Source organism: Tursiops truncatus, chromosome 19, assembly GCF_011762595.2.
Source record: "Tursiops truncatus isolate mTurTru1 chromosome 19, mTurTru1.mat.Y, whole genome shotgun sequence".
Lineage (NCBI taxonomy): Eukaryota > Metazoa > Chordata > Mammalia > Artiodactyla > Delphinidae > Tursiops > Tursiops truncatus.
The window spans coordinates 30,503,823-30,523,845 of record NC_047052.1 but is presented as its reverse complement, the minus strand read 5'-3'; the positions used below and the strand labels follow the sequence as shown (position 1 = coordinate 30,523,845).

At 38.2% G+C, this 20,023-nt stretch overlaps 2 protein-coding genes across 5 annotated transcripts in view; one reads left to right on the top strand and one right to left on the bottom strand.

The window, feature by feature from the left end:
• Positions 1-20,023, bottom strand: part of RPGRIP1L (RPGRIP1 like) — a 99,237-nt gene that overhangs the window by 42,904 nt on the left and 36,310 nt on the right. For all 4 annotated transcript variants that reach the window (XM_019932531.3, XM_073795577.1, XM_073795578.1 and 1 more), the window contains exons 11-16: positions 16,260-16,366; positions 15,990-16,040; positions 15,135-15,314; positions 14,500-14,617; positions 7,415-7,867; positions 4,254-4,405 (exon numbers count right to left, since the gene is read on the bottom strand). In XM_019932531.3, the coding sequence (XP_019788090.2) occupies positions 4,254-4,405; positions 7,415-7,867; positions 14,500-14,617; positions 15,135-15,314; positions 15,990-16,040; positions 16,260-16,366 (1,061 nt within the window). The remainder of the gene's footprint in view (positions 1-4,253; positions 4,406-7,414; positions 7,868-14,499; positions 14,618-15,134; positions 15,315-15,989; positions 16,041-16,259; positions 16,367-20,023) is intronic.
• On the top strand, positions 305-1,265 carry LOC117309149 (heterogeneous nuclear ribonucleoprotein A1). Its single transcript, XM_073795582.1, is given in 2 exon segments — positions 305-610; positions 612-1,265. Coding segments are annotated over 2 exon segments (960 nt in total).

The window sequence follows — 20,023 nt, the reverse complement described above, 5'->3', positions numbered from 1 at the left end:
CCCAGTAAAAGACTCGACTCTTATTTAAAACCAATACTCTCTGGAACGTATGTACGGATGCTATTAGCAGCAAATATAGAAGACTGAGCATACATGTAGAGATTGCTGTTAAAACCAAATAAAGCCAAGAAAATAGTTAATCTGATGTTCTTTAATTCTATTTAATAATTAACAGGTAAAGTGAGCAGTTCGGTCCAACACAAATGTCCCCTAGTTCACAGTTTTATTCAGAGCTACTCCTTCCTTTCTGCCCGTGGACGTCGCCAGGTAAGCATCGTTGATGTCTCTCCCCTCCACTGCCGTCATGTCTAAGTCAGAGTCTCCCAAAGAGCCCGAACAGCTGCAGAAGCTCTTCATCGGAGGTTTGAGCTTTGAAACAACCGATGACAGTCTGAGGAGCCATTGTGAGCAAGGGGGAGCGCTCACAGACTGTGTGGTAATGAGGGATCCAAACACCAGGTGCTCCAGAGGCTTTGGGGTTGTCACATGTGCCACTGTGGAGGAGGTGGATGCGGCCATGAAGGCAAGGCCACACGAGGTGGATGGAAGAGTTGGGGAACCAAAGAGGGCCGTCTCAAGAGAAGATTCTCAAAGACCTGGTGCCCACTTAAACTGTGAAAAAGATTTTTGTTGGTGGCATTAAAGAAGACACTGAAGAACATCACCTAAGAGATTATTTTGAACAGTACGGGAAAACTGAAGTGACTGAAGTCATGACTGATCGAGGCAGTGGCAAAAAGAGAGGCTCTGCTTTCATAACCTTTGATGACCATGACTCTGTAGACAAGACTGTCATTCAGAAATACCACACTGTGAATGGCCACAACTGTGAAGTAAGGAAAGCCCTACCTAAGCAACAGATGGCTGGTGCTTCATCCAGCCAAAGAGGTCGAAGTGGTTCTGGAAACTTTGGTTGTGGTCGTGGAGGGGGTTTTGGTGGGAATGACACCTTTGGTCGTGGAGGAAACTTCAGTGGCCGAGCTGGCTTTGGTGGCAGCTGCAGTGGTGATGGATATGGTGGCAGTGGGGATGGCTATAATGGGTTTGGTAACGATGGAAGCCATTTTGGAGGTGGTGGAAGCTACGATGATTTTGGCAGTTACAACAATCAACCTTCAAATATTGGGCCCATGAAAGGAGGAAACTTTGGAGGCAGAAGTTCTGGCCACTATGGTGGTGGAGGCCAATACTTTGCCAAACCACGAAACCAAGGTAGCTATGGTGGTTCCAGCAGCAGCAGGAGCTATGGCAGTGGCAGGTTTTAATTACTGCCAGGAAACAAAGCTTAGCAGGAGAGGGGAGCCAGAGAAGTGACAGGGAAGCTACAGGTTACAAGAGATTTGTGAACTCAGCCAAGCACAGTGGTGGCAGGGCCTAGGTGCTACAAAGAAGACATGTTTTAGACAATACTCATGTGTATCGGCAAAAAACCTCGGGGACTGTATTTGTGACTAATTGTATAACAGGTTCTTTTAGTTTCTGTTCTGTGGAAAGTGTAAAGCATTCCAACAAAGGGTATTTTTTGTTTGTTTGTTTTTCTTTTTTTTTTTTGCGGTATGCGGGCCTCTCACGGCTGTGGCCTCTCCCGCTGCGGAGCACAGGCTCCTGACGCGCAGGCCCAGCGGCCATGGCCCACGGGCCCAGCCGCTCCGCGGCATGTGGGGTCTTCCCATACCGGGGCACGAACCCGTGTCCCCTGCATCGGCAAGCGGACTCCCAACCACTGCGCCACCAGGGAAGTCCCCCAACAAAGGGTTTTAATGTAGATTTTTTTTTTTTTTTGCACCCATACTGTTGATTGCTAAATGTAATAGTCTGATCATGATGCTGAATAAATGTCTTAAAAAAAAAGGAGCTACTCCTTCAACCATTCCAGTTATTCTGATCATATCGCATTCTTAAATGAGAAACCAATGAATTTGATGGTACCCACCCACAGAGATGATTTTGTTATATTTGGGTTGGCCCTCATCCTGAACCAATGTGATCTGGGGAAGCAGATTCCTGAGGCCAAGGAACAAGAAAACAGAGTGAGAGATAAACATTGGAGGGGTAAAACCTTGGATTGGAAGGACATTTCAGAAGAGAGATGAGCAAAGGGAGTTGTCAGGCAGGGTCAGAAACTACTCTATGGCCCTTTTTGGGACTATTACTCAGGCAGTCAGTGCACAAGTATTCTAGCAAACACCTGCATTGACTAACTGCTAAGCCTTCCATAGCTGATGTGATCTGGGACAAAGAATGTAGTGTTGCAGTGCCTTGCGGTAGTGTTAGGTAATTCTCTACCTTCCATACAGGGACCCCTCTTTCACTGCATTTTTGAATCTGGACTGAACATCTGGAATTTTTGATTCTAGAGAAGTTTACTAGAGAAGGAAAACAGAACCGAAGTCATAATTTCCTTGGTGGAGACATCTGGTGGTGTGGAGAGGGGAAGTCTGAGAAGGGAATCACAACACTGCTTTCCCAGGGCTCGTTTGCATCCAGCTATAGAAGACTGAGTGGAAGGACTTAGAAAGTACCCGCTCCGTTTCTCCCCCCGAGTCTACCCACAAAAGCTGAAATTCCAACAGTAAATGACTCATTCAACCCATAAACTGGGAGTCTAAAACTCTTTAAACCACAAAAATTAATAAATCATGTGGTTTCTCTATCTCTAATTCCCCTTTCCATAACAGTGTTTCCCAAAGTGTGTTCTGAAGAATACTAGTCCAGAAGGATGATCTCTGGGAAACGGGAGCCGTTCTTTAAGTTTCGGAATCAATGTTATATTAGTCATGGTTCTTTTAATTGAAAGTTATGGAAACTAATTCCACCCAGCAAATACAATGAAAAGAGACTTTTATATAAGGCTACAGGGTTATTTCATAGAACTGTATAGCAGAAATGTGGTTGTATCTAAGGAAGGTAATGGGACTGGAAAACTATAGGAATTTACTCTCCATCTAGTTTCCATTTTTCTCTGTATGCTTGTTCATTATTCTCCTTCCAGTCCCATTTTCTTTCCTTTGCCATTTAGCATGGTAGCAGATGGCTGTCCCACAGCTGCCAACTTTACATGTTCCAGGCATGGAGAGTCTTGCTTTCTCTTGATCTCAGAAAGCAGAATCTGATTCGCTCAGCTAGGGGCAGGTGGATATTCCTGAACCATTAGTCATAATTGGGTGGAGTGGGAGAGAACAGGATCACCAAACGTAAAGCTGGCCACTGGGGGCCCAGCCCCACGGATTAGAAGAGGGCAGGTCCAAATGAAAAAAGAGAATCATGACTTGAACAGACATTCCAAAATGTTTCTACTATATTCTATCCCTTTGTTACTTAACATAAGTGTATACTTTATGCTTCCTCTCGAGATTCACGTTATACACGAGAAGCCCTGAAGTCAAGGATCCTATTGAATTCTTCTCAATTCAGTGTTTTCTGCATTTACTGGATCACGGAATTCTTTTGGAAATATGGCTATTAAGACTCCATGAAACATAGTTTGGAAAATGCTGCTCTGAGGAATTGCATTCATACTTCTAATTCTCAGGAAAAGAATATTCATTTTATATTTTACTCTGCATTTCAGAAACCTAAAAGTTTATGAAACAGCTTGGAAGAAGTTGGAAACAGTTGGAAAAAAGGAGAATAAATGAAAGCTCAATAATAGCCATCCATTTCCTTAACAGTGGAAATTGTAACGAAAGTCACTTGATGTGTAATAATCGTACTGCAATTCTCGTTTTCGAAACTGTCCTGGATAGCACAAGGGAGTTCCTTCGTGGTAAAAGAGCAATTCTGTATCTTGATTGTGGTGGTAGTTACATGATTATATACACATGATGAAACTGCATCGAACTCTGCTTCTTCCTACACACACACACACACACACACACACACACACACACACACACACACACAAGTAGTCGTGCACATGGCAAGCGCACATAAGTGCATGTAAAAACTTGCAAAATCTGGATAAAGTCTGTAGCCTAGTTAATAGTACTGTACCAATATCAATTTCCTGGTTTTGATACTACACTATAGTTACATAAAATATTATAATTGGGAGAAGCTGGGTGAAGGCTACACGGGACCTCTGTACTATTTTTGCTACTTCCTGTAAGTCTATGATTATTTCAAAATAAAAAGTTAAAAAAAGCCACTTGATGGCTGTGAAAGAAAATGATTTCGGTTTAAAGCATGATAATATAAAGAAATACTATAAAATTTCTGTGTCATAAAAGGGTCGTAAAGTCAAACAAGCTTACCCATTGCATTTGCTCTGGCCCCTTAAAATTTGATGTTATATATCCCAAAGCCTTTGCCCGTTCTCGATAAAGTCGAATTGCTTGATCCATGGGAACTCTTAATCGGAACCAGTATTCTACTGTGCCAAAATTGGGGATGTCTCCTTTAGTTCCTACAAACCAATACATAACTCACTGTTAAAATAGTCCCATAAATCAAAATATATACCAGTAAAAAATACATCAATGGTATTATACATTAAAACTATAAATTTTATACTGAGTAAAATAATATATGACTTGCACAAATGATGTGTGATTGGCAAATAACAGAGATAAAGAAAATAAAGTTACTTCTGCAAGTACGAGTTCCACCGTATGTTAAATATTATTAAAAAACTATGTCAAACTATGTTTGAGGTAGTCCAGTTTATATTTCAATCTTTCTAAAATATAAAGAAAAATCTAAACATTGAGTCAAATACTCCATGATTCTTTCTGATGCTACTTTTTATTTTTTAACAAGTTGCACTCAATGTAGTCTGACACATACAAAATGAAACCTCAAAATTATGAATGGAATATGAATTCAACTTTCGAGAAATCTTTGGCACCTTCCCATTTTCCTACCATGCCGTAAGTATAGGGAAAAACACCATAGCTATGCCAAATCTATACCGTATGTAATATACCCTTGCATGTCTGCCCTGCACACCCTCTTGCTGGGGTTGTAGTTGTAGTACGCCTTCTAACTCAGGCAGCTCTTTCTCTTTCTTCCTCTGTGACGATTTCCTCTAGGCTCCCAGGAGACTTAAGAGCTCTATACTTCCTTTGCAGAAACGAAGAAAGATGACCTCATTAGGGCACTGACTGCTTTGGCACAATCGGCAGTTCACCAGTCTACTTCTCCACCACACTAAGTTTTTTGAGGGCAAGTTCTTCTGAACCCTGTGACTATATCACCTATGCAATCAATAAAATAAAATTCCTCCCCAGAACCTAAGTCACCCTCTTTCCTTTTTTTCTTGGTCACTTAAAAAAGTTTTCCTTTTTTAAAATTTATGTATTTATTGAATTTTATTTATTTTCTATACAGCAGGTTCTCATTAGTTATCTATTTTATACACATCAGTGTATACATGTCAATCCCAATCGCCCAGTTCATCCCACCACCACCCCCGCTTTCCCCCCTTGGTGTCCATACGTTTGTTCTCTACATCTGTCTCTCTATTTCTGCCTTGCAAACCAGTTCATCCGCACCATTTTTCTAGATTCCGCATATATGTGTTAACATACGATATTTGTTTTTCTCTTTCTGACTTACTTCACTCTGTGGGACAGTCTCTAGGTCCATCCACATCTCTACAAATGACCCAATTTTGTTTCTTTTTATGGCTGAGTAGTATTCCATTGTACATATGTGCCGTATCTTTATCCATTCGTTTGTCAATGGGCATTTAGGTTGCTGCCATGACCCGGCTATTATGCACCCTCCTTTCTTCTTGAAAAGGTTTCTTCACTTGGCCTCTAGGATACTGTATACTCTTGGTTTGTCTCCCTCCTCACTGGCCACTCCTTGGTTTCCTTTGCTGGCTCTTCTTCTTCCTGAACTCTAAATTTTGGAGTCTCCCAAGGCTCAGTCCTTGGTCACCTTCTCTTCTTTATGTATACTCACTCTCTATGTGAAATTATCTAGGCCCAAGGCTTAAAATATATTCTGTATGCTAATGAATCCTGCTTTTATATTTCTATCTCTGACCTTCAGACTAGTATATCCAACTGTTTAGGTGACATTTCCACTTGGCTGTCTAATAGGCAGGTCAATCTTAACCTGTTCAAACACAATTCTTAGCTTTTTTCCTCAAATTTGTTCCTTGCCCAGGTCTACCTCGATAAATGGCCTCATCATTGTCCTGGTTGCTCACACCAGAAATTCTCGTCTCCTTTGTTTCCCTCATTACTCTACATTCAATCGATGAGCATGTTTTTAAGGAAGAGCTAATCAAATACACACTGAATATAACCAATTCTTATCACTACTTTCATTACCATCGTAATCCAAGCCACCAACATCTTTCCACAGATTAATACAACAGCCTGATAATGGTCCTATTTTCTTGCTTGGCCCATACAGACTGTTCTTCCCACAGCACCCAGGGTGATTTTTCTAAAACCTATGTGTGATCACGTTACTTCTCTCCTCAAAACCACCCAATGACTTGCATCACTCAGAGGAAAAAAAAGTCCAAACACCTCACCATGACCCACAAGGCTCTACAGTGAGATCTGGTCCCTGCCTATTGCTTTAGTCTCATCTCTGCTCTATCCACTGGCCTCCTTGCTGTTCCTCCAACATGGCAGGTTTGTTCCTCCCTCAGGCCTTTGTACAATACTTGCTGTTTCCTCTGCTGGAAACATTCTTCCCCTGGATCCTGACATGGACCTTTATTCAGGTCTTTACCAACAGCACCCCGTAGGGAAGCCCTTATCTGAATTAGCAACCTTCCATCTCTCTCTTTAGTCTCTTGCTCTGGTAATTTTTCTTCATATCTAATGATATGTATATTTGTTTTATGGCCCATCTTCCCCTGTAGAAGGTAAGCTACATGAAGGTAGGGGCTCTGTCTTATTTACCACTCATCACTGTATTCCCAGTGCTTAGTAACAGTGATAACATGATAAGCTCCTTAAAAAACTCTGATAAACGTACTACAATTGGGCTTCCCTGGTGGCGCAGTGGTTGAGAGTCCGCCTGCCGATGCAGGGGACATGGGTTCGTGCCCCGGTCTGGGAAGAGCCCACATGCCACGGAGCGGCTGGGCCCGTGAGCCATGGCCGCTGAGCCTGCGCGTCCGGAGCCTGTGCTCCGCAACGGGAGAGGCCACAACAGTGAGAGGCCCGCGTACCGCAAAAAAAAAAAAAAAAAAAAAAAAAAAAAAAAGTACTACAATTAATGTTTAATCAAACAAGGATATCAACATGGTAAATAAACATTTGCACTAATAAGCTTTAAAAAATTAATAGCCATTGTACTGACATTATTAGTGACATTTAAGAGAGTCCAATCAACTGTGGGCAGCTATATCAGAATGCTGAGAGAGAAGATACTAACGTGGAACACCATATTAATATATAAACCAGTCAGTGCTTCAAACAGCCAAAGTTTATAAGATTGTACTCACCAACCAAACTTGCTGTGCAAAATATTCGACCGCTTTTTTCTAGAATTTCATGGAATCTCAATTGACATGCTGCGATTGTTTCATAATCTGTGCTGTAAGCCTGGTGGACCTCAAGAGTTATAGTATTTTTCTGAATGTATTGTAAGAATAAGTCATTAACATGAACGAGATATTGAGAAGTAAAGTTATATTCTGGGTGAAGGCCCCGCACTATGGGAGTTGTCTGTAGTTCAAAATCATAGAAAGCAAAGGTACAGAAGGTGACAGGCTCTTTATCTCCAGATGCCTGTAACACTTCAGAAGAAAAGGTTACTTTGTTGATATGGATTTCAAATAGGTTTTCGCCTCGTTCTAACTGAATGGTTTCATCAAACTCATCAACGGAGTCATCTGGCGTGATTTCTGGTTTAAATTTGTACTGCTTGGTGCCATAGGCAATATCCTTTAATTGGGCTGCAAGAGAAGACACACAGTTTAGAGGTTTTAAAGTATTGACATATAAAGATACAAACTGGCTTTTGAAGTGGTAGGAAGTCTGAGTGCTTTTGGTGTATAGTCTCAATCTTAAATTCTATGACTACACTGTTTTTCTGTAAATGATACTGTATTATAAAGAAATCTATCATTTATTTTGACATCACTTATTAAAAAAATTACAACTTAAGTGGTAATACAGGTTATACCAGGGAAACAGAAAAAGAAAAAAAAAAAAAGGCCCTTGAATGAACAGCTGAGGTAAATATTTAGATTTCACTGCTACTTTGCCTCTGCTCTATTATCTTCTCTCCTATAAAGTCAATTTCTCTTTCCACTAGCTCCTTCCCTTCAGCTTACTAAAATATATATTTTTCTACTTTTGCGGAATGATGGATATGTTTATTATCTTGATTATAGTGATGGTTTCACAGGTGTATACATAGGCCCAAACTCACCAAATTGTGTACTTTAATAGTGCAATTTAAGGGCTTCCCTGGTGGCGCAGTGGTTGAGAGTCCACCTGCCGATGCAAGGGACATGGGTTCATGCCCCGGTCCGGGAAGATCCCACATGCCGCGGAGCGGCTGGGCCCGTGAGCCATGGCCGCTGGGTCTGCACGTCTGGAGCCTGTGCTCCGCAGCGGGAGAGGCCACAACAGTGAGAGGCCAGCGTACCGCAAAAAAAAAAAAAAAAAAAAAAAAAAAAAAAAAATAGTGCAATTTAAAATGTGTTTATTACATTTCTAAGAAGCTGCTTTTAAAAAAGATATCTCTCTTTCTAGATTAGAACATTCCCTCACACCATATAGAAAAATAAACTCAAAATGGTTTAAAGACATAAATGTAAGACATGAAACCATAAAACTCCTAGAAGAGAACACAGGCAGAACACTCTTTGACATGAGTTGTAGCAATATTCTTTTTAGATCTGTCTCCTAAGGCAAGGAGTAAAAGCAAAACTAAACAAACTGGACCTAATTAAACTTAAAAGCTTTTGCACAGCAAAGGAAACTATTGACAAAATGAAAAGACAACCCACTGAATGGGAGCAAATATTTGCAAATGATGCGACCGACAATGGGTTAATATCCAAAATACATAAACAGCTCATACAACCCAATATCAGAAAACCAAAAAACTCAATCGAAAAATGGGCAGAAGACCTGAATAGACATTTCTCCAAAGAAGACATACAGATGGCTGACAGGCACATGAAAAGATGCTCAACACTGCTAATTATTAGAGAAATGCAAGTGAAACTCACAATGAGATATCACCTCACACCTGTTGGAATGACTATCATCAAAAAGTCTACAAACAACAAATGTTGGAGAGGATATGGAGAAAAGGGAACACTTGTGCACTGTCGGTGGAAATATAAACTGGTTCAGCCACTGTGGAAAACAGTATGAAGGTTCCTCAAAAAATTAAAAATAAAACTACCATATAATCCAGCAATTCCATTCCTGGGTATATACCCAGAAAAAATGAAAACACTAATTCAAAAAGATACACGCACCCCAATGTTCACAGCAGCACTATTTACAATAGCCAAGACATGGAAGCAACCCAAGTGCCCATCAACAGATGAATGGATAAGGAAGATATGGTGTAATACATAATGGAATATTACTCAACCATAAAAAAGAATGAAATGCTGCCATTTGCAGCAACGTGGATGGACCTAGAGAATATTATACTTAGTGAAGTAAGTCAGAGAAAGCACGTAGTGTATGATATCACTTATATGTGGAATCTAAAAACGATACAAATGAATGTACAAGTAAAACAGAAATAGACTCACAGATATAGAAAACAAACTTGTGGTTACCAAAGGGGAGAAGGAAGAGGAGGGACAAATTAGGAGTACAGGATTAACAGATACAAACTACTATATATAAAATAGATAAACAACAAGGATATATTGTATAGCACAGTGAATTACAGCCATTATCTTGTAATAACTTATGATGGAGTATAATCTATAAAAATACTGAATGACTATTCTGTACACCTGAAACTAATAATATAAATCAACTATATTTCAATAAAAAATAAATAAGAAGATGTATCTCTTTCTAGATACACATTTCCCCTGCCATGTTACATCCAACTTTCTAAAAAGAGTAACGTATATTTGTGTCTCCAATTCCAAATCTAACAGACACTCTTCAACTACCTGCAAAAAGCATCTGCCTTATTTTTCTCGTGAAACTACTCTAGAAAAGGTCACCAATAACTAACCAGTTTCTAGATTGAATGGTCCTTGTGTTATTTGAGTTCTTTGCTTAATTGACACTGATGACCACATCCTCTTTTGTGAACTTTTGTGAGCTTTCATGTCATCGTCTGCCCTGCTTGTCCTCCTACCTCTCTTCTTCTTTTTTTTTTTTTGCGGTACGCGGGCCTCTCACTGCTGTGGCCTCTCCCGTTGCGGAGCACAGGCTCCGGACACGCAGGCTCAGCGGCCATGGCTCATGGGCCCAGCCGCTCCATGGCATGTGGGATCTTCCTGGACCGGGGCACGAACCCGTGTCCCCTGCATCGGCAGGCGGACTCTCAACCACTGCGCCACCAGGGAAGCCCCTACCTCTCTTACTCTGTAAGGGTTTCTCTTTCTCTGCTAGTTTGCTGGGGTTCTGTTTTTATCCTCTTTTTAGTCTACATATTCTCATGAGTAATCACATCCCCTTTTATTTATTTGAAATATAGCTGATTTACAATGTTGTGCTAATTTATGCTGTACAGAAAAGTGACTCAGTTATACACATATATACACTCTTTTTTAAATATTCTTTTCCATTATGATTTATCCCAGGAGACTGGATATAGCTTCTTGGGCTACACATTAGGACCTTGTTGTTTATCCATTCTAAATATAATAGCTTGCATCCACTAACCCCTAACTCCCAGTCCATCCTTCTCCCTCTCCCACTCCCCCTTGGCAACCACAAATCTGTCCTCTACGTCTGTGAGTCTGTTTCTGTTTTTTAGATAGGTTAATTTGGGTCATATTTTAGACTCCAGGTGTAAGTGATATCATATGGTATTTGTCTTTCTCTTTCAGACTTACTTCACTTAGTGTGATATTCTCTAGTTGCATCCATGTTGCTGCAAGTGGCATTATTTCATCCTTTTTTATGGTTGAGTAGTATTCCATCATATACATGTACCACAACCTCTTTATCCATTCATCTGTTGATGGACATTTAGGTGGTTTCCATGTTTTGGCTATTGTGAACAGTGCTGCTATGAACATAGGGGTGCAGGTATCTTTTTGAATTATAGTTTTGTCCAGGTATATGCCCAGGAGTGGGACTGCTGGATCATATGGTAGTTCTGTTTTTAGTTTTGTGACGAACCTCCATACTATTTTCCATAGTGGCTGCACCAACATATATTCCCACCAACAGTGTACAGGGGGTCCCTTTTCTCCACACCCTCTACAGTATTTGTTATCTGTAGACTTTTTTTTTTTTTTGCAGTACGCGGGCCTCTCACTGTTGTGGCCTCTCCCGTTGCGGAGCACAGGCTCTGGACGCGCAGGCTCAGCGGCCATGGCTCACTGGCCCAGCCGCTCTGCGGCATGTGGGATCTTCCTGGACTGGGGCACGAACCTGTGTCCCGTGCATCGGCGGGCGGACTCTCAACCACTGCGCCACCAGGGAAGCCCCATCTGTAGACTTTTAAATCATGGCCATTCTGACCGGTGTGAGGCTGTACCTCATTGTAGTTTTGATTTGCATTTCTCTAATGATTAGTGATCACAACCCCTTTTATGACTTCTGTTACTATCAATATTCTGAAGATGCTCATATTTCTATTTTTAATTCAGATTTCTTTCCTCAATTCCAGACCCACACATCTAGTGGCTTGCTGAGCCCTCTATCTAGATATCCCATAGGCACAACAAACTCAATATACCCAAAGCAGAATGGCTCATATTGTCTTCTAGTTACTTCTGTACCTTGAATTTCAAGTGATGATGTTAGCCTTCATCCAGCTGCCTAAGCTAGATATCACAGTGTCATCCTAGGTTCCCCCCCCTTTTTTTTTACTCTCCCCACATCTGTAGGGTCACTGCTATTCAAAAATATTTCCTAAGTCTTTAGCAAATTTGTCCCTGTCCTCTGCATCTCCACTGATACTACCTTACTTACACCCTCAGTGTTTATTACCCAGATTATTAATGGAACCCAATTCCTTCCTTCCTTCAAATTTTACTCATTCTTCCCAATACCTATAGCATAACCTCCAAAATGAAGTTCTGGGTGCACTACTCTCTACCTTAAAAATTCCTTGGTGCTTCTCTAGGTTAATAAGGTTCAGACTCATCAGGGTGGCAAATGGGGCCTTCAGGATTTGGTTCTTACCAGCCTTAAATCCAGGTTCTTCTCCATTTACTAATCCTGAGTTCCAAACAGACAGATCCACATGCATTTTCTCAAACGAATGGCAGTGCTTCACATTTAGGGCATTTTTACCTGCTTCATTTACTTTCTGGAAAGCCTTTCATTGTTTTTACTTAGTGGTGAATTCTGTCATCTTTAAAGCCTCCAAACCTACTGTGTGGGGTCTTCCCTGAATCTTCAGGTATAAATAGGCATTCTCTCCTCAATGTTTCCTTGGGAGCTTTTGCATTTTTCTAACTTCACACTCTTCACAGTAAAGTATAACTGTCTACTTACTTGTTCACAACTTACAAGTTCTTGGAGGAAAAAACCTGAGCTTTTTCCGTTTGTATTCTCACTGCCTAGCACTTTGCTTAGGATACATTAGGAACCTGAGCATGTTTATGGAATCAATCAATGAGTTTAGGACACAGATAGAATATATTGGTAAAGACTTAGTGAGGCTTGAAAGGAATGAAAATCTCAAACTGTGTGACCTCCCTGTTATTCAGGAAAATTTCATTAAGTGAATTTTTATTGAGTACTACTTGAAATAAAAGGAACACACTGCTCTTTGGCTTTGGAAAACCCTGTTCAGTCAGATGAAGATAGTTACTGAACCCTTCTACTTAAAGCAATGGTTCTCAGAGTGTGGTCTGGGAACCCCTGAGGGTACCTGAGACTGTTCTGGAGGTCTGTGAGGTTAAAACTATTTTTAAAATAATACTAAGATGTTATTGGCCTTTTTCATTCTTAGTCTCTTACAAGTGTATAATAGAGTTTCCCAGAATCTATGTGATGTGTGATATCATAACAGATTGACTGTAGAAGCAGATATAAAAACCCAGCTGTTTTCTATTAAGACAGATGCTGAAAAGATTTGCAAAAATGTTAAGCAATTAAAAAAATTTAAAACCATGTCGCTTGTCTATTTTTTTGGTATGGAAAATATACCTATTAAAAAATAAAACTGTAATTTATGTTAACATGTAATGGGTTAATTATTATTTTAGCATGCCAAATATTTTTTAAATTTCTCATTTTTAATTTCTAACATGATAAATATCATGAATATAACCCATATAAACATAAGGCCTTTTGGATTCTCAGTGATCTTTAAGAGTGTAAAATTACTGCTGGCACAATTACTAAGCCTGCGCGTCTGGAGCCTGTGCTCCGCAACAAGAGAGGCCGCGATAGTGAGAGGCCCCTGCACCGCGATGAAGAGAGGCCCCCGCTTGCCACAACTAGAGAAAGCCCTCGCACAGAAACGAAGAGCCAACACAGCCATAAATAAATAAATAAAATTAAAAAAAAAAAAAGGCAAAATTCCTTAAAAAAAAAATTACTGCTGGCATAGATCACTGAATTTAAGTACTGTATGGCAGGGAGCATGAAAGAGAGACAAAGTACTTATCACTGTAGAACTTATTATGTTGCAGTCATAGAGAATATGCAAAACTGCACCGGTGTATATAATACAATCCCTAAACATATTTTTTGAGTACATGAGAGTAAAAGTGGCAAGTGCTGAGGTAGCGTTGTTCAAAGTACAGTCTTACACCTGCATGTGAATTGCTTGGAATTATTTCTAAATATATCAAATCAGAGACCCCAAGATCTCCAGGGGTAGGGCCCAGGAAGCTACCTTTGAAACAAGTTCCCCATGTAATTTTCTTACTTGCTAAAGTCTGAAAACCACTGTAAGGGCATTTCAAGTAGAGGGGTGGCTAGCAGTAATTGGAGCCAGCTTTCTGGCATGGGCACACATTTGCTTAGATTCTGAAGCAGGGAAGGGTATATCCTGGAGTCAGAGTAGAAAGGAGGTTCAGATGGAGCAGACAAAGCCCTGGTGGTGGGACCGAACAAGATGCATCTGACAAAGAGCAAGCCGACTTGTTTGGCTGAGATACATAGCTTGCTTAGAAGAGAAATTAGAAATGATGTGGTTAAATTTAGTCTGTGGTACTACTTTATGAAGTACTTTGAAATCTTGCCTGCAACACCGAATTCAAAAAGCAGTAGGGAATTACTAAAAATTCTTGAGTAGAAAAGTATCAGATAAAAACAGCCTTTCTGGTAACTTATTATTATAGTTAATAAATTGGGAAAAAAAAGAGCAAAAAGAAAGTGTGAGTGTACATTTGGATGACATTTTCAACTGCTGTAAAAATCCACTCCTCTAGTTACTGTGGACAAAGAATTGTGCACGTTGTACCTTCTAGTTTCTGGATGCGTGCAGCCCTGATATCAAGAAGGTGGACATACTGTTCCACTCTGAGTTCATAATCTTGCTGCAAATTTTCCATCTTCTGGGTCACCACCTCAACTTCCATCTAAAAAAATAAAGATAACAAGTTTCACTACTCAGGATGTGTTCCATTTTCATTTGTTAAAGCAACTATGATTCAAGCATTTTTTAGATCCTGGGGATACCGGGAGCTATAAGCCGTTGTTTCCTGACTTCAAAGAGCTTACAGTTTAGAAAATTATGCTTGGCAGTGTTCGTTAACCAGGAGTAAAACCCACAAAACTCTGGGTCCCTCTTAAGGAGTGGTGACCCATTTGTTAGAAGCTAATATAACAGGCGGCTGTGGCAGGACCAACTGCGGAGCGTGCCGGCGTTGGTGAATACGTCGCCATGATTCGTTCCCTAAAACCAGGCACTGAAAAAATTACTTGTTTTAGAACTCTTTAGTCAGGAGTATCTAGATACAAGGCTAAATTCCAGGCATGTGGTAACACATGATAATAGATCATAACAGACGCTAATACATGATACTGCTTTGAAATGTAAATCATCAGTAGAATATTATGGGAAACCTATCCTCCCGATTTAGTGTATTATATTACCTGATAATCTTTATTAATTTTATGTTGCATAATTAGCATGTTTCTCGTCTTTTCAAGTTCTTGCACTGTTTCTGCATGAGTTGCTTGCAGCTCTTTCATGGAGCGTTCTAGATCTTTATTAATTTTACTGTCTACTTTTTCTAAAAAAGAAAGGTCTCCATTTTTTTGTGATTTTTGAGCCTAAAACAAAAACATATTTTATTACCAAAACAAGAGTTTCTAAAATGTAACTGTGAATTAATATGGATATAGTAAGAAACAATCATTAATTGAAAACAGATATATTTCCATTTTCCGTTAGGAATAAAGCAGTCCTGATATAGAATACATATTTGGATAGACACTTGGAACAATTACAGAGAAATAAAAAAAAGTTTATTACTTCACGAAGTAAAAAAGAATCATGTACATTTATTTCTATTCTTCATTTGATTAAAATCTATTACCATGATGGTCTAAAAGGAAAGAAATGTACTTTCTGTGTCTTCTTGTAAATAACAGAATATTCTAGAACTAGAAAATATCTTCTGGTGACATATATAATTCAATATTTTACTTAATAGGGTGCACCAAGGTCTCTTAGGACAGAAAACTGCTGGTTGGTTTTATAGTGGGGCATATAAAAGTAAAATGTTTGTTACAGTTGGGGAAAGTGCTTTAAATAAGAGTTTTTGAGGTCTACTTTAATGTAATTTTGATGTCATTATGAAATATGTATATGCTGTAACTAAATGTCACCTGACCACTTTTCCTGAATAATTCATTCTCCAAGTATAAAGGTTACAATAAGGGTCATCATTATGCTGAAACAGTTATATGTAGACATGAAATTCATGATGAAGTTTAGAAAGTTACCTTTATAAGCAGGAGAGCTTCACTCAATTCATCAGCATTAATATCACTCTCCTGCAAAAGACAGAGTAAGTAAAAGCTCACAATGGAAAGTGCAAGAGACATTCCAACTATGTAGATTACCCTCATGGAACATAAACTGCAAGATACCATGAATTAATAAACTAAGTTATCTATTTGTATTCTTTTGCGTTGTGGTATAGTGTTTTCTTTACGTATGAAATATTTAGATAAAAATTTGGAGTTCGTTTCCTAAATGAGAAAATAGCTCACCTGGTTGTAAAACTTCATGCAGTTTTTAAGTTCATCAAGTTGTTGCTTTTGTTCCAGGTACTGTAACTGTAGTTCTCTATTTTCTTGAATGATCTTCTCATTTTGGTCTTAAAAATGAAGTCGACACAATTCGAAAGGTAAGTGAGAATGAGGTATAAGAACACATTTTAAATTGACTTAATTCATGAAACACACCAAGCTCAATCTAGCATTGTTCTGGCCAGAGAGGAAATTGAGGTAGCACCTTAGACTAAGGCAGCAGGGGAATGAGGAACAAATGAACACTATCATGTGTCTACCATATGATTCACTTGCTTATCAAAAACTTAGGACTTAGTTTCACAGTATTAATATAAGGAAATTGTGGCCTCTGGAACTTCAAAGGAACATTCTGTCTAAAATACCTATGAAAATATGTTTCTAAAGCTATGATTTTTACTTACTTATTAAGGGTCCTGAAAGGCATGCAAAAAAAATTTTTCTCTTTTAGTTTTTTCTAATTGACTTCCTTGAGTTATCTTTTCCTAATTCAGCATAAAGTCTTTTTATTAAAACAAGATAATTTCTGATAATAACTCTGGAATTATAATCAACCCCATTTTTAATAAATCTTTTAAGAGAGGAGAAATGGATTCTCAACGAGTGCATGGTAGTATCAATAATAATTCATGTGTGTTCTTTATTCACAGAGTTCACACTATTAATTAGGAATGGAGGTAGGTTACCTTTGCCTATGTGCTCATTTGCCATGACCCACAAGCAGGCGTATAGGGTAGAGCTACAGAAGACGGCAAATCCATAGAGAGACTAATTTTTCACTCTCTGCATTAAACATGCTTAACTCAAAAAAAAGAAAGCATAATAGCTAGCTAACAAATCTACTCTTTAGTCCTATGTTCTTAAGTGTACTTCTTTACTAGAGTTCGTTGTGGTGGTCAAGTATTCTCCTTTGTGGGCTCCCTGTGGGCTGACTCTAAACCATGATATCCAAAGTGTCTCTACTAATTTCATCCTGCTCACAAAGATTTATGATCATCATTCCTTTTCTTAAAAAAAGGGAAATCAACATATTTGCCAAGAATTCTTTACATGAATACATTTGCACACTGACTGCATTTTATACAAAAATATGTTTCGGACTTTTATAAAGCTTTGTGCTCCCAAGCCATAAACGCTATATACAAGTAAAAACTGTAAATTACACAGTTAAGAAGAAATGAACTAAATTTGAATATTTTTAATATAACATACTTCTGGCAAATTAAAAAGTAAAAAAAAAAAAAAGTTACCCTAGGGTATGTAGAGCCATTTTAATATCAAATATGTAAATATTTTTCTTATTGATAAGAGGTTAGAAGGTTATCCTAGAGTACAAATTACTAATATTCAGTGAAATAAATGAAAGAATTTCCAAATGTGAACAATACTTGGAAATATTTAAGGTAAAGATCAAACATTTATCTCTATACTAAAAATTAGGATTAATAATAAATATGAATTCTTATGAGATAAATTTGCTTTTTTGGTTAGAGAGTAGAGTAGAATGTGGAACCCTTTATTTGATATTGATTAGGTTAAAACAACATCCAGATAGAATGACTAGGTAACAAAAAAGGAGGTAAATGTAGTCAGCAAGAAGTAAAACCAAGGTCCTGAGGATAATGTAATTTCCTTCTCTGGCTAGTGAAACTTTTAGGGGTTCTGAGGGGAACCAAAAGTGTAAGGACATGACCGTTCCATCTTCATCCAGACGCAGTGTATATTATTCCTATGCTGTCTTCTATTCTTTCAATTTTTCAGAGCAGGGTCCTGAGAATAATACGCTACTGGTATAAATAAACTTACTCAAATATTTCTTCCTTTTCTGATTTTTCGTTCAACAGCTATGTTCCCACTTACCTGGTATTTTTAAAACCAGGGCTTTATTAGTGGGAAAATAACTTATTAGTGGGAGAAGATATTACTGAGCACCAGTAACTTTCTCTCTACTGAATTTTATGTAGAATTCTCTACTATATTTTTCCTTTCTTAAACTGTTTACTGGGGATGTCACTCCTGGGACTTTAAAACGTATGGAGACATTATAGTTCAAAGAGGAAATAGACTTGCTGAATTATAATATGAAAAATCAAAGCACCCTGTACAAGATGAAAAATAACCTCTTTACCTATGATTTGACAAAAAGCAGGTTAAGCTAAACAGCATTTTATTCAAATGAGATAACATTTCACTCTTTTAAAATTATGTTCTTCAAGCACACCATTAATAAGCAGAGTGCAGAGAACAATTCAACTAAACAATTTTCAGAGCTCCTTTGTGCTAATATCTTCAGCTGTGATCAATATAACCATATGCATTATGCTGAATTATGCATTTCAGCTAAAGATAGAAAGGAACTTTCAAAAGCAGGCCCTTAAACACATGCAGTTAATTTAAGCATTAACCAAATGCAAACTGCATTTACATATCCTTCCCCCACATATTCGCACAATCTGAAACTAATTTGTACCTTGAATAAAGAGGTGAGTATTCTCTAAAAATAATTTGCCAGTTAGATGAATGACTACAAGAAGCCAGGGAAACATCTTCTGGCAGAGAACACTTGATACATGAAAAGGTAAATGTGTGAAGAGACTTCAAAGTAAAATTAAACAATTTTGAAATCTGTAATACAAAAAAGCAACTTTCTAAATGTTAAAAGATTTCCTTAAATAGACAACTTCAATTTTTTGTTTAGTATTTTCCTGGAAAAAATTGTTTAAAGGCTGTATTATTTTTCTTATAATCTATTTTAACATTTTCACAAAGAAACAAAAACTGAAATTATTAGACCTGTAAATTTCAGGTATGCAAGCAAAAATAACTAAAATAATAGTTGCATTAAAAAGAAAGGTTCAGTTCTAGCAATTTTTCTTAATAATCAGATAAATGTGTAAAGATTTGTGTAGAAAGATGTTCAGGGTACTTAAAAAAGCTGAAGCTATTTAAAAATTCAACAATAGAAGACCGTTAAAACAAACAATCTATGGTACATCCTCACACTGGAAAACTATGACAGCCATTATAAATGATGATGATGCGGGTTTATATTTATACCGAAGGAACGATTTCACAATACAGCAAATAAAAAAGCACATTATAAAATTGTATGTATACATATAGAAACAACTCTGGAAGGACATATAAAAAATATTAATAGTGATTACGTTGAGGGCTGTGGGACTGAAAAGAACCCCCAGACTTAATCCAACAGTAATAAACAGGTTTTAAAAGACCACCAAGATTCTATCCTCTTAAGAGTTTCTTACCAGAGACCAATTCAAATGTGTAAAGATAAGAGTTTTGGAACTTTTGATATCTAGGGAAGTACAGAAAGCACGGGAACAAGAAAGGTTTATTTCATTTCTCTTTCCTTAAGAAAGAAAAGAGAGAGGAAATACAGAGCCCTTCCACGTCGGTGGAAGAATTTATTGAGCAACTACTAAACAAAGCACTCTGTTAGGTATTCAACACTACATATTAAAGTTAGGAACTAAGAATCTTTGACATAAAAACTTTAAAATATCCACCCAGTCAGAAATCATATCATTTTATTCTACTCACAGTCTTCTGGAGAAAATTTCATAAACTGTCTGTCATCATTTAAACCACTTGGTAAATAAATATTGTACACATATTTCATTGAAATTAAGACCCCATTGATTATAAGATGTGTTCCAATTTCAGACTTCTTAAAATGTTAAAAAAAAGTTACACCATAATTT